Below are 14,611 nucleotides of genomic sequence, written 5' to 3'. Positions count from 1 at the left end.
AAGAGCACCCTACTCACTAACACCCAGCTCTCCCAAACCTACCCTTTCCCTTTGTAGAAAACAGGGAAACTTTGGCATCTCCTTACTCCTGTTCTCCAGTTGCTCAGTGACATAGGACTCTGAGATCCCTTCCTTAATGGCTTCAGGGAAAGATGTACAAGAGTGAGCTTTGTGACCAGATAAGCCTGCGATCGATCAGTCTTAACCACACCTCTAAACAGTCCTGTGACTGGAAAATTGCCCTGAGTCCCAGGGTCGCTCTGTAAAATGGGGAGAAACACCATCTGGCTTGCATGGCCCTGGTGAAAGTTCAGTGAGGTCATACTGGCTGTTTTCAGTGCCTGGTATACAGCTGGTGCTTAATTAAGGGTGAGGAGTAGCAGCAATGGTTCCCACTATTACGAACAACAGCAACCCGGTTATTAATAACAAGTGCACCCTGGGACGGTATCCGCCCAAAAGCAGTCTCTCTACAGCGGTGCAGGAATGCTGATCTCGAGCCTCCAGGGCCTCCCTCTGCCAGCTCACCCCACACCCCAGGCCAGTTACGCCCTTCCAACGAGAGCCACTGCAACCACTAGTACTAGCTAGGGCAAATGGTCCTTTCTGAGCCTCAGAGTTTATAAAGAAGGTAAACACTCTCTAATCTTGCCAAGCACCGCATAAATAAGATCTTACACTCTGCAACAGGGCAGAAAAGGGGCTCAGAGAAGTTAAAGAACTTAAAGGAAAATGGAAATAAACCCAGGACGTTAGATTCCAAATGCTGGGCTTGCTCCTTTATGATACTACCAGAAGTACAGGAGTCCTCCCCTTATCTGTAGGAACCTTTTCCAACACCCCCAGGACGAGGCCTGAAACTGCGAGCAGTCCCCAGCCCTATGTATGTTTCTCCTGTGCATCTGTACCTAGTTGAATTTCTCAATCAGGCACAGTAGGAAATTAACAACAAGAACTCATAATAAAAGAGAACTATTACAACAATCTACTGTAACGAAAGTTATGTGAATGTGGTGTCTCTCTCTTAAAATGCCTTTCTGCACGGCACTAAATGCTTAAATGTCTACGGGATGAGATGGAGGCAGGGAAACGATGCAGGTACTGTGACCTAGCATTAGGCTGCAACTGACCTTCTGACGGTACATCAGAAGGAGGATCCTCTGCTTCGGGACCGCAGTTGGCTGTGAGTAACTAAAACTACGGAAGTAAAACTGCGGGAAGGGGCAATTCCCATACGGGGGGATTTGGGCCTAAGTATTCTAGTACTTCCGGCCATAAGGGGAAGGAAAGCCAAAGGCCTCATGGGAGGGTTGCTCTGTTCCCACTGAGGCCAGAACCCTGTCTCCTGAGCTACACTCAGTGTCCCCACCTGTTTCTGCCCACTCTTACCCTCCCTTCTTCTTCCATTTTCTTCCTACCCATCTTGGCTACACCTCTCAACTCTGCCTAACCTTCCCTCTAAAGCTTTGTCTTACCCCATTTCTTTCCATTGCCAAGGCAGGCTGTGTGAGGGAGCTGTGAGTTGGGCTCTCAGGGCACTGAGCCCCTTCTGCCCCGCCTCAGCTCTGTCCTGGCACCTGTCAGGAGCCCCGTTTCCTTCCACAGCCTTGAGAGCCACTCCTGCCTTCAACCTGAGGGGATCTGTCATCAGGCCTTTGGTCCTTGGGCTCACCTATCAGTGGCAGGAGGCTTTTAGCGCTGGAACGAGGGATGTGGTGGGGTGATTGCCTTTCTGGGGAAGGTTTTAGAGATGAGGAAAGACATGGGTCTGTCTGGGCAAATGAAGGTTAAGCCTACCTCCACAATGGAGAAGGTTCTGGTGACCCACCACAACTCCCAAAGTTCTTTAACAACAAGCTCTAAGAAGCATGTCTCCCTTCATTTCTCTCCCTCCTGCCCTCCTACCTGATCTCCACACACGTACACAGTCATACCCCACGTATTTCAGCAACCACTATCGTAATTAGTCTGTAACCTTCTATTCACCTCTGTTAGAGGCCCACACATGCCCACGAAGAAGATCTCACACAGGAGCCCCAGGAGAGAGCGATCACACTTGATGAAGCTGGGCAGAAGGGTAAGCTTGCTGTTCATCGGACCCACCTCTCCTCCCCTGGGGACCCACCCAGCCCCAGCGACCACACTCTGCCCAGGGCAGCATGGGGCGCCTCAGCTCCTCTCGGACTCTCTTCCTCTTCCCAGGGCCCCACCTCCCTGGCTCCCATGCCTTTGTCTATCAATGTCTCTGTCAGGCAGGTGATTTTAAACTTCCACTCCTAAAAGATGCATATTATATAAAAAAATGTTTTAAGTGCCTCGGGGTGTTTTGTTCCTCATTGCTTCATAAAAGTGACATTAATAGCCAGGGAAGAGCACTGCTGAGTGCAATTACACAGGATGTTTGAGGTATGAAAGCTGTTTGGAGCCTGCTAATGTTTCCTAATTACAGGCCTTTTGGTAGGGAGAGAAAAAGATAAAGAGTGGGTGGGAGGCCCAGGGTGGGGAGCTCTGACTTATCTCTGAGGTCACCTGAGAAGGCCAGGGGAGGGGAGGAGCGGAGGGAGGGAGCGGGGAGGTCAGAGGCCCGCTCCCTGGGAGGCCAGACCTCTCTCGGTGGAGAAAGCAATATCCATTCCTGGTAACAGCTCGAGAAAAAGATACCATCCATCTCTCGCACTGTGAGAGAAAACCATTTATATACCGAGCCTGGATTCGAGGAGCCCATAGCAAGGCAACCTGGGAGTTCCTTCTGAAGCCGGCTTCTGGAACCGCCACAGTGGGCAGCGTTTCATTGGGAAAGATAGTACTGTGTGGTTGTCAGCAGGAAAGCAGCCTGAAGGAGGTTAGACGTCTGCTCTGGCACTTTCTATCCATGTGCCTGGAAGCAATTTCATAGCTGATTCTGTGCCTTAGTTTCCTCATCTGTAAAATGGGGCTGTTGCGAGGATTAACATGGTTGGGGCCCACACAAGAAGCCACACCAGCCTTCATACCAGCCAGTTTCACGAGCCAGGGCACTTCCTTTAAGACTTGGTCGGGCTTTTCTGTCACTGGCCACCGGAGAACCCTGACCAATACAAGAGTGTGGCTTCCAGCAATCAGCGACCAGGCCAAAGGCCCCCAGGTCCCAGGCAGTGGTACCAGTCTGAGAAAGGATGACCAACCCCAACCACCTTTGCCCACCTGTCCCCCGGCAAGGCCTGAAATTCAAACACCATAAAGCGCCATTCACAAAATCATTTTGCCCGGGGCTAAATTTCTCTTGGACTTGCCTAATTTAGCTCAGGCTTTTCTGTCTTCATTAACATGATTGAGTCATCAAATAAAGAAAAGAGAAAATCCAGCCCTCCACAGGCTTAGTACTACACTAACACTTCATGAATGTTTACGAAGAGAAAATGTTCTACTGACTTGTTCCATCTTCGGAGAAAGGTGCCGCGCTTGCCGGACCGAGGAGAGGGGCAACCTGCAGCGGCGAGGTCCAAACTCCCAGCCCAAGATCCCACAGCTGGAATGGGAGCTAGTTTATCTCATGCCAAGGCCTGGGGGCTTCAGGGCTCCTCCAGAGCTTCTCATCCATCAGAAAGACAAATTTCAATTGATTTTGAGTGGCCTTGGAATGAACGGGGTGTTATTAGAGCAGATTCCTCTCCTGAGCATGCTTTCCTTATTCCCATGATAAGGGGCAGCCAGCGGACGTGCCTGGAGGACTGACAGATGTGGAGTGAGAGGCAGCCGGGGACAGCCAAGGGTCCATGGGGGTCCACAGGTGGCCAGCAAGGAATGGCCATGCAGTAAAGCCCGCGTGTTCCTGTGCTCGTAAACGTGTCTCTAATGTCAGGACTTAACTGAATTAGCGTGCTCAACTGCGTGCTGTTCCCTACAGTGGCCCCCTCTGGAAGCTCTGCCACTAAGTCAATAACCCTCCAGTCATTTAAGATATTTTCAGAACTCTAGGACCTGCCTACTGCCTACAACAGGGGCATGAAATGAAATCAACTCATTTAACTTCACACACACACACACACACACACACAAATATACAACCACACATAGACACACACACATATATATACACATGCAGATGACTGTATATACACGCATATACATATACATCCACACAAGCATATACACATATGTATACACACACAAACACATATATGTAAGTGCACATATATACACACGCACACATATAGACAGACACACATACACAGGCACATACAGATGCATATATGCAGGGACACACACAGTCAGTGAGCTCATCCTGAAGGTTCACTGGGCAGGGCTGTGGACTCCTCTTTCCCTCCTTTTTCCATCAAATTCCACTTACCATGATAAAGATTTGCCGAAATTAAAGGAGTGAACAGTATATGTCACGGGCCACAAAGGTGGTTCCCCAAGGCAGTGCAGATGGAGTTGGAGTCTAGACACCCATGGAATGGCCTTTGAAGATAACTCTGATAGGTGTTTACACTCCCGCTGCATGTCCCACAGACAGAGGCCACCCGCCGACCGGGTACACAGGGCCGGCAAGCCCTGGTGAAACTTGGAAAGTAAAAGAACTCTGGGGCTGGACTCCCAATAAGCAGCAGAATAAGTCCCCCTGTCAGAGCAACCAGGGCTTGCTTTTCTAATCTACCCCCCACCCCAGCATCTGAGAGCAACTGGCCCTTTCTGGTAAATGTCCTGGTCTCCTTTAGCTGGCACCATTTCCATCACCAAGTAAGCTCTCTAAAAAGATACTGACCAGGGCACCTGGGTGTCTCAGTGGCTTAAGCAACTGCCTTTGGCTCAGGTCATGATCCCAGGGTCTTGGGATCAAGCCCCACGTCCAGCTCCCTGATCAGCAGAAGTCTGCTTCTCCTTCTTCCTCTGCCTGCCTTTCCCCCTGCCTGTGCTCTCTCTTTCTCTAACAAATAAGTAAATAAAATCCTTAAAAATAAGTAAGCGGATACTGACAACTAATTGGGTGTGGAGAGGTCTACAACAAACATTTTCTTAGGCTACAATAAACCTAAATTGAACATCTTCTAAGTTCAGGGCCCTGGGTTGGCGATGCAAAAAGCATCCAGAATGCTCCTCATTATTGGGCCAACGAACATTTATTGGAGCCTGTCCCCTGGAGCCTACTCCCTGCTGAGCCGATGCTGGGCACCAGAGGTGCAGAGATAAAGCTGCTATACCCTCCAGCCCATGAGGAAGATCATATGTCAGCATCTGGTTAGCTCACAGAGTGATGGACAGTATGTCAGAAGTCAGCACCAAGCCCCCTGGGCTTTAAGAAGAGGACACCTTACTGGGCCCTGGTGGACAGGAGCATCCAGGAGGGCTCCCTGAGGGGACGAGAACAGAGCTGACACCCAAGAGTGTGGGAGTGGGGAAGAAAAAGAGTAGGGAGGGTCAGGCAGCATCCAGAAATGGCGGCAGACAGCTGGGAGAGGACCGTGAAGCCATAAAGACCACTACTCACTAAATGTTCACTGGGGGGCCTCCCTGAACTCTCCCATTGCCCAGAGGCCCTGAACAGCGAAGGTCATGGAACCTTCTGGAAGCAAGGGTATGGGAGAAATAAATGAAGCTAGCCCGAGGGAGGGGTCGCCGGGATACGCTTTGCTGGAAGCTGAGCTCCTCCCTGGCATTTGTGACTTTATAAACGTTACTTTCTCCTTCTGCTCACCAGGAGGCCTCCAATTCAGGTTAAACCTAAAGGCCATGAATTAAAGGTGCAATTAGATCAGAGAGCAACATTTTGCATTTGGGCACGAATACTTTCCGTTTCTGACATGGAATATTATGATCCACTCTCCAGCAATATAAACGAGAACAATTTGTGGGCTCTGTGTGGGTGGGCAGTCCAATTCCTTCCCACAGCTGGCAGTTCTCAAACACAGCAGGGAAGACACCCAGCAAGCCCCATAAAAGGAAGGGTCCCATGGGGAGCCCACCTCCCAGGCCATGCACTGTGCATAGGGTTCACTGTAATGCCAATCGGGTCTCCTGGCAGAATGATGCTTCTTCAGGTCAAAGTTAATTCAGTTCCCTGGGGATGCCCCAGCTACCGGAACAGTAACAGCCTACCCTTCTCCATCTTAAGCCTGCAGGCACAGTCTCCTGGCTGCACACAGGCTCTGAGACCTCTGCCCACTTTGGGGATGTCACCACCCCAGTGGGTCCTGGAAGATGTGGGTCACCCATCCAGCCTCCTGACTTCTCATATGCCTGAACTTGGCCCCTCTCCCTGGATCTCTTGACCACCCAGAAGTACTCTTGATCTCTTCAATCCAAGCCTTGACTCAAATCCACAGTCTGGGGTCCTCCTCCAGGCTCATGAGACTGCCATCTGGGTCCCTGCACTTTGTCACAGCGGTCAGTCTTCTCCCGGCTTCACTCTTCTTCTTGCTGAGTAGATGCCATGATGTAAGACACTATCCACCTCCGACCGATGTCCTCAGCTCCCTACTCCTCCAGGCCCCCTGTTCTTGCATCTCCATACCTCAGGATGATCCTACCAGCACACTTCCTCCTGTACAGTCAGCAGCTGACGGGGGCCTGCCGATCAGGCGTCACAAACACATGGCCTGCAGCCACAGCCTGGCCACACTCTTAAACACACCTGCCTCTCTCCAGCCCTCCGACGGCGGCAGTTCCTTCAAACCTGCCCCTCTCTCCTAAATGCTGCTGCCCAAGACCCCTCGCCCCACCCTCACTGTCTGAACCCGTCCTCCAACATCAGTGAGAAGATAGATCATTGGAAGAGTTTTCTGTTTTATGGCTTCAGTCACCAAACCTGAGCAGTTGCATCTCTGTGCAGGCCCCTTATCTCTGTCCTGCCACAGAAAAGGAGTCCCTTTCCCTGAAAGGTCAACATGTCCACAGCCCCATTCCTTCCATTCCCGTGTTTGGTCTTCCTTCCCCTTCACAAAGTGCTGTGTCACCTCTCCCTGCTCCAGACACTCCCTGGGAGAGAGCAGGCATGCCCCGGGCTCCCCTCCCTATGGACGTGTGCTGCCCGCCTTCTGATTCCACTGCCCATGAGTCAAGAGCTGGCAGAGCTGGGTTGTGGGGGCCCTGCAGACTCCACGGGTCCCATGCTGAGCACAGCCTCTTTCTTGCACAAGCTTTCTGCCCCTCTTGTGTCCTCCAACTCTGAGACTGGCACCATGACCTACCCACTTGTCCAGGTCAGAAGCTATCAACAAGTAGCCAAGTCAGGTCATGAACCAGGTGTCCATCTCCAATGGTAAACAGAAAGGCAGAATCCCAACTAACCTCAGAGGTTACGGGATAACCAAGAGGTAATAGAAATGTGGGGTAGACATTAGTCCACACTAACATATAAAAATGCAAAATTTGCAACTGTGCACAGTGCTACTGGGGAAAGCTCCCTGGCCCTCGGAGGAGCTGGGATTGGGACACAGCGTGGTTGGGGATGCTGCGAAGGTGTTCCTCCAGATGGGCCTGGAGATGACAAAGAATCACTCCAGTGTTTGGCCTTTACAACCTGGTGAAATGGAGCCCACATGTTTCATGGGAGATGAAGAGGGGGCTGAATTCTGCTCGGGCCAAGCTTCAACTGACCTGCCTGTGGGCATCCAGTGCAAGATGGGCTAGGGACACATGCTTGGGAGCCATGCAGTGTTCAGGGAATTGGGGGCAACCATCTAGGATGAGGACAGAGAGAGGTGGAGAGAAGGTTTGAGATGGAAGCATAGTTCTTGGTCCTCCCTCTTCACCCAGCTAAGGGCCAGCCTGACACTCCCGGCACTCTCTAGAAACCAACCAGGCTCTGAAGCTGCTCAGGGCACAAAGAGAAGAACTACCTGGCTGTATGTTCTTGAGAGAAAAGCCTGGGGAACGGTGGCTGAACTGGGCTGCTAACCAGTGGGAGAGCAAAAACAGAGCAGCCCAGCCAGCTGCTGTCTCTAAAGGGCACCACTTTACTTTTAGTGTTTTCCTAAAGGACAATCTTCCTTGGGAAAGGAGAGCCGACGTTTAAAGAAGACAGGTGGTGTGTACAAAAATCAAGGGGAAAATTAACCATAAATCATGTCAATGCCTTGTGAAAACACAGGCCTTCAAACAATAATGTAATTTGTAAAAGAGTGGCAAGTTCTTAACATCCAGCAGCCTGAAAAGTGGCTGCCTCATTGGCTTTGCATAGTCCCTCCCAGAAGTGGGAAAGATTCTCGAGTAGCCCACAGTGCTCCCAACAGAACTGGGACTTGGGCACTGTGGGCAGGATTGACCCCTGCCCTGGGCCCAGCTTGGAAACCACCAACCAACCCATCCTAATCCTTGTCTTCCTGCCCTAAGACGGGATGCTTGCTCCTAATGGTTGGGGGGATTCCGTAACTGTTGGGGCTGTTGGGGGGAGAGTGAGAGCCAGGGAGTGTGCACAGCCTGCTGGGCCCCTAGTGGTCATTGAGAACTGTCCCTACAGCACAGGTTCATGACAGGCCTGTTTGTGCCTTGTTGTGATGTGTGCCACAGGATATAGACAGGCTCTGGGCTAGAGGCCACCAAAGGCATAGGCCTTTTGGGAGGAGATAGGGGCTTCACCACCCCGGCTGACTTGGCTACCTCTTTGGGATGAAGAGTCCACTCACTGCCCTGCCCTCTCCCTTGGTGATTAAACCCTGCAGTGAGCCAGTTACTCAGGCCAGGCTTCTGAACATTATCTCCCTTCCTCTGTCTCCTGCTCTGTCCCCCTGCTGTCTATCCATGGCCAAATGCTGCCAGTGTTTCTGCCTTTGCTTTGCTCTAATGGTCCTCTAAGTATCCTGTTTTCATCCCACTCTTCTGACCCATGCAGGACAGCTGGAAGAGGCTCTTAAATGCTTTCTCTCAACTGTTCCCTGAAATCCTATCAGCAGGTGTGGCCATGTTATTCTCCCGCCCATTACCTGCAGGACAGAATGGACACAGAAGCCTCAGCATGGCAGGCACAGTCCTCTACCACCATGCCCCATTCCAACCCATACCCCACCTTGGCACTGTCCATACCCTGCCACATTCCAGAAACACAGATTCCCCTCTCTCATGTCTTTTCATGACCCTATTCAACTATGGCTCCTACTTGGAATATCTTTGCAGATTTCCCATTCATCACCCATCAACCCCCTAAACATTCTGTAAACCCCAATGGGCATGTAACTTTTATGCAAAGCCTCATGGGTCCCTCCTAAGTTCCTCACTCCCAGCTCTGGGCCATACTTGCCTGCTGATCTCTCTACTGCCACAGAGAAAAGATATACTTTAGCCTATCCATGAACATGGTAGCCACACACCCATGGGAGGCCATGAGGTCCTCAGAGCTCGTCCATTCTTATAGCTAACAAGGCCTGGCCAGGCACATGAACACCGAACAAGTGAATCAAGAGCAACTCTCTAAAGCAAGCTCCAGGTGAAAGGAAGCCTCAGCCCTTCTGACCTCCAGCTCTTCCTTATGCCCTTATGTCTTGGCAACCCTGTGGACATCACAAATTTCTGATCTGTGCCAACACCACCAGCTTGAGTGCCTAGCTAGCTCTCAGCAGCTACTACCCCTGTCCCCACACAGGTACAGTCCTAGTTGCCTGGGGGCCAACTCCTTGAGGGACTGTGTCAGGAGATGGCCTGTATCACCACAATGGGGAGCAGCTCAGATCTGAGACCCCTGAAGCAGATGGGCAGGGGACACAGCTATTCACACCTCTATCCCAATCCCCCTCCGAAGGTCCAGCTCTAGCCAGACTCTGCTCCCCCAGCCATCCTACAGGCCCGGGACTACACAGCAGGATTAAAGGATGGATGGATGACACTCACCCCTGATGCAGGATTGGCCGTCCAGCCCAGCTCTGCAGTAGCTGTCCTGGTGTCCATTAAAGTTTCTGTGGGTCAAAAGAGAAAATCTGGTGAGTCAGGAGAATTGCTAGATGGTCACCCTTATGGTGATAACAAGGTTACTTATGACTACAAATGTCAGTGTTAGGAGCCTTGAGCCCCTTTGTGAAGTCTTAGGCTAAGAGGGGAAGAGCTTCGTCAGGAAGCCACAGCTCAGATCTCAGGGGTCCTGACACTGCATCCATTGTTCTCTCCCTAGAAGCCTGGAAGTCTGAAAGGTGCCTGCACAGGATGAAGCCACCTGTCCGGAAACTTCACCCCCAGCCATGGCTTCTTCCCAGGGTCCTCTTCAAGAGGCTCTTCCATGGCCATGTCAATCCAGTAACCAAATTTAATTCATTCCTTGAACTCCCTGGGCCACGTCTTTCTGCCCTCTTCCTCCCTGCTGGGCTCACTCTCCAGCCTCACCTGTCTGCCTGCACGTCTCCCCCACTTTGTCCCCTGCCTCCCTTTCAGGCATCCATGTTGACACCCATGGGTGGTGTCCCATGAACTCCCCTGTCCCCAGCCACTCTCCCAAGACTCAGCCTCCCTGCAAGTCCCTTTGCCCCTGGGCCCAAATCCACGCCACCCCTTCCCCCAAGACTCAGCCGGGTCTCACACAAATGTACCTCCCAAGTCCCTGTGACCTGCTTCCTGGTTATTGATCCCTTTCGCCATTCATGGAAAGAGCACCTTGACTCAGCTGTGATGTGAACTCCAGGGAGCTTGAGCTCCAGGGAGCTGTGACAGTAGGTACAACTCATACACCAAGATCTCTGGGCACATGGTGACCACAGACTTGTTCTTCAGGAGAACAGCTTTCTGGGAGAGAGCAGTAAAGCATCCTGAGCACAAGGCACCTCCCTCTTTTTTCTTTTTTCTCTTCAGTCTCTTACTGACTGCTGTCAGCCCCCACCTCTCAATGGAAACTCTTCCCCAAAAGCTACCCATGAGCTCCTGATCAGCAAAGCCAAAAGCCTCTTTGGGTTTTGTTTTTTTTTTCCCTCAGCAGTTTTATTGAGGTGGAAATGATGCACAGTAAACTGCACATGGTTAAGTCATACAACTGAATACGTTCTGACATATATTTATACATGAAGCTGTCACCGGCCTCAAGATAATAAATATATCCATCATTCTCAGAGATGTCCTTGTCCCTTTGTAAACCCTCCTTTCCTCCTGCCCCTGCCCCACCCTATCACTGTCCCTAGGCAATAGTTGGCCTTCTGTCACCATAGATTGATTAACTGGGATTTTCTGAAATTTTATATAAATAGAGCATATACTATATTTTATCTGGCTTTTCTCACTTAGCATAATTTTAAGATTGATCACATTGTGGGCGCCTGGGTGGCTCATTTGGATAAGCATCAGACTCTTGCCTTCATTCGGCTCAGGTCATGGTCTCAGGGTCCTGGGACTGAGCCCCGCATCAGGTTCTCTGCTCAGTGGGAGGTCTGCTGGAGATTCCCTCTCCCTCTTCCTCTCCCCCACTCTCCCCCTGTGCTCACGCACACTCTCTCTAAGTCACTAAGTCTTCTTTTAACAAAAGACCAATGAGGGATGACAGGGTGGCTCAGCTGGTTAAGCCTCTTCCTTCGGCTCAGGTCATGATCCCAGGATCCTGGGATCGAGCCCCGCGTTGGGCTCGCTGCTCCCCCTGCCTATGCTCATGTTCTCTCTCTCTGACAAATAAATAAAATCTTTAAAATAACTGATCGTGCTGTGTGCATCAGCAGTTCATTCTGATTTATTGCTGAGTAGCACTCCCGCGAGGACACACTACAGCTTGTCTCCCCATGCACCTGCTGCCCCCAGTCTGGGGGCATTCACGAGAGTGCGTGAACGTTCCAGTTCCTCCACGTCCTCACCAACTTGGGGGGCTCAGTCACTTCTCACCTGGGCCATCTTCACAGGTGCGTGCTTGTAGCTCATTGTGGCTTTTCCTTCCCTTACTGATGAGTGATGTTACACATCTTTTCACATGCTTCCTTGCCATCTGCATGTCCTATTTGGTGCAGTATGTTCAAGATTTTGCAAGTTTCAAATTTCTTATTAAAGAGTTTGGAGAGCTCTTTGTGCATTCTGGATGCCAGTCCTTTATCAGATATGTGCTTTGCAAATATTTTCTCCTGCTCTGCAGCTTGTCTTTTCTTTCCTTTTTTAACAGTGTGTTTCAAAAAGCAGAAGTTTTAAATGCTTAGGAGGTCCACTTTATCAACTTTTTCTTTCACTTGTCTGGTGTCATACTGAGAAATCTTTGCCTAATCCAAGGTCCCAAAGGTCCTACCTAGGTCCATGATCTAGTTTGAGTTTCTTCTTGCATAAGGTGGGAGGTGCAAATCAAGTGTACAATTGTTTTTGTCACATGGATATCCAGTTGTTTCAGACAGGCACTTTTTAAAATTCACCCAGTGGTGCTGTTTAGGCTGGGACCCCCCCCCCCCGCCCCCAGGGCGTGTATCGAAGGAACTGCCCAGCTGCACAGGGGCTCAGCAAACAGAGGAGGGGGAAACAGCCATACATATGTCATTTTGGCCTTTCCCTCCTCTATTTCTGTTTTCTCCTGAACCCCCCTATTCTGTGTTCACTGCTTCAGGCAGGAGAAAGGAGACATGAATGCAGAATGCTGTCACAAAATTGTGGGCCGCTTGGGAAACAGAAGGACTCCTGGCACAAACCAGAGAAGAAAGCCACCCTATGGGCAGGGCAGACGGAATGAAAATTGAATGAAAATTGCAGTGATGAATGAGGATCTGTGTTGAGGAAACGGGTTCGCTATCTCTCATGTCCTAGTGCCCCACCCCAGAGAAGGGATCGTGGGAGCCTGTCGAGGTGACAGGGCCTTGCACACTGAGTGTGCCAGCATGGGAGGTTGCAGCGAGCAACCCCACCAGGTTGACATGGCTTGGACGGAGCAGAGGGAGCCTTAGGTCCCATCAGGGCTAACAAAAGGGACCCAGAACCACTAAGAGATGATGTGCATGAACTATAAGCAAGGGTCAGATGGGGTGTGGGGTGTCTTAATGGGTGCCAGTGTGGATAGGAGTTAAGAGGACCAATGAGGCAGCTTCCTCCACAAGTTGGTACTACACAGCCCGCCTATACCCTTGGTCATACTTCTGTCACCCCAGGGGGAATAGGGTAGGCTCTAAAAAGCAAACTGGAGGGAGTAAAGGAAATACAGCAAGCTGTATTTTTTTTGCCCATTTGAGTCTGGGTTTGGGTTAAGAGTCCTACCCCACGCATATCTGAAGGAAGGCGAGCACTGGAACAGACTCCACCAGTTTGTTTTCTCCTCTGATTCTTCTGACAGCTGGGGAGGCTGGGCCCTTCCTGGAGCAACCCTCCCTCTCCCCCTCATCTCCACTCCACAGCACTAATAATGATCATAATGACACACCGAATTTACATAACACGCTTCTCAGAAGACACTCCATGAGGCTCTGCAGAAATTCATCTCCATGATTAAAAAGCCTCCACCAGGTGGCCTGGGAGCAGGAGCCAGTGAACCCCTCTGACAGAGCTGGGGACCTGGGCACAGAAAGGTGCGGGGCTTTCCGCGAGGTCACACAGCCTCCCACACCGATGCCATAGCTCCCGAGATTGCCGCCCATCAGGCACATATGAACTTTCAGGGGCTCTACCGGGGCTCTGGAGTCCGGATGGTGGGCTTTGCTCATAAAGCCGAGAAACCACAAAAACACCCAGAATAATGTATCACAACCCACTTTCACCTCAGGACCAAGTTGAAGCAGTGGTAAAGAGACAGAGGCAGCAAGGGAAATGGAGCCCAGAGACAAAAATAAGAAGTAGCCTTCATTTCTAAGCCTTCCAAGGACTAGTGCATCCGGTTAACCCCATTAATATAATCTAAGACTTCATTATATTCACAGTCACCTACTCCAGGGCCATAATTGAAACTGTTCCTAAATAATGTTTTCCATCCACCCTACTGGACGGAAGTTGCAGCAAGAGGGATCCATTTCTCCGCATCCTGCCGGTTGTGGAGACAGAAGACCACAAAACCGTAAACCATCCACTCGATATGATTAAGGACAGTTTCTTTGCTGGCACAGAGAGCTCCTGATTATGGCATTACATTCTGGTGGGGGCTGAATAAAAGTGATTTGAGGAGGTTTACATCTCCCTGGAGAGGAAAAGAGCGCTCATTTGCATTTATAAAGCATATTGAGAGCTCTGGCAGAAAGTTATGGTGGAAGCACAATTAAATATTTACCATCACTTCTGCTCTCGAACAGTGGCGTGGGGACCGGCCAGCTGGAGGTGCATGTGTTGCTGTCAGATCTGATGCCTACGGGGGATGCAGCTCTGGAACTTCCGCCCACAGCCTGGCCTCTGCCCTCTGGGAGCGAGTCCTCACTGCCCACGGGAGGGAGGAATGCTGGGAAGGGCATGCACATCAGGGGAAAGAGGGCACTTCTGGGGGCAGCCTGGGTCCAGGTCCCACTTCCACCACACTCTTTCTCTGTGCCCCATTCTCTCCCTCCTCTCTCTCTCCCTCCATCTCCCTGCACCGCCCCCCCATTTCTTCCTCAACTGTGAATGGTGTAGAGCCAGCTAATACACAGGCCTTGGGGGGCAGGGGAGGGGGGATGAAGCAGGCAAATATGTTGTTGTTGTTGTTACTATGATTAAGGACAGTGGTTAAGGATACTTAACCACTCCAAGCTTCAGTTTCCTTAGCTATGCAAAAACCCTAATGGTGCTATCTGTAAGACACCCA

General features: G+C 50.9%; 1 protein-coding gene across 2 annotated transcripts in view; it reads right to left on the bottom strand.

The window, feature by feature from the left end:
• Positions 1-14,611, bottom strand: part of EPHB1 (EPH receptor B1) — a 419,068-nt gene that overhangs the window by 273,748 nt on the left and 130,709 nt on the right. For both annotated transcript variants that reach the window (XM_059162673.1, XM_059162675.1), the window contains exon 2: positions 9,805-9,869. In XM_059162673.1, the coding sequence (XP_059018656.1) occupies positions 9,805-9,869 (65 nt within the window). The remainder of the gene's footprint in view (positions 1-9,804; positions 9,870-14,611) is intronic.

This window comes from Mustela lutreola, chromosome 2, assembly GCF_030435805.1.
Source record: "Mustela lutreola isolate mMusLut2 chromosome 2, mMusLut2.pri, whole genome shotgun sequence".
Lineage (NCBI taxonomy): Eukaryota > Metazoa > Chordata > Mammalia > Carnivora > Mustelidae > Mustela > Mustela lutreola.
This window is presented reverse-complemented; position numbering and strand designations above follow the sequence as displayed.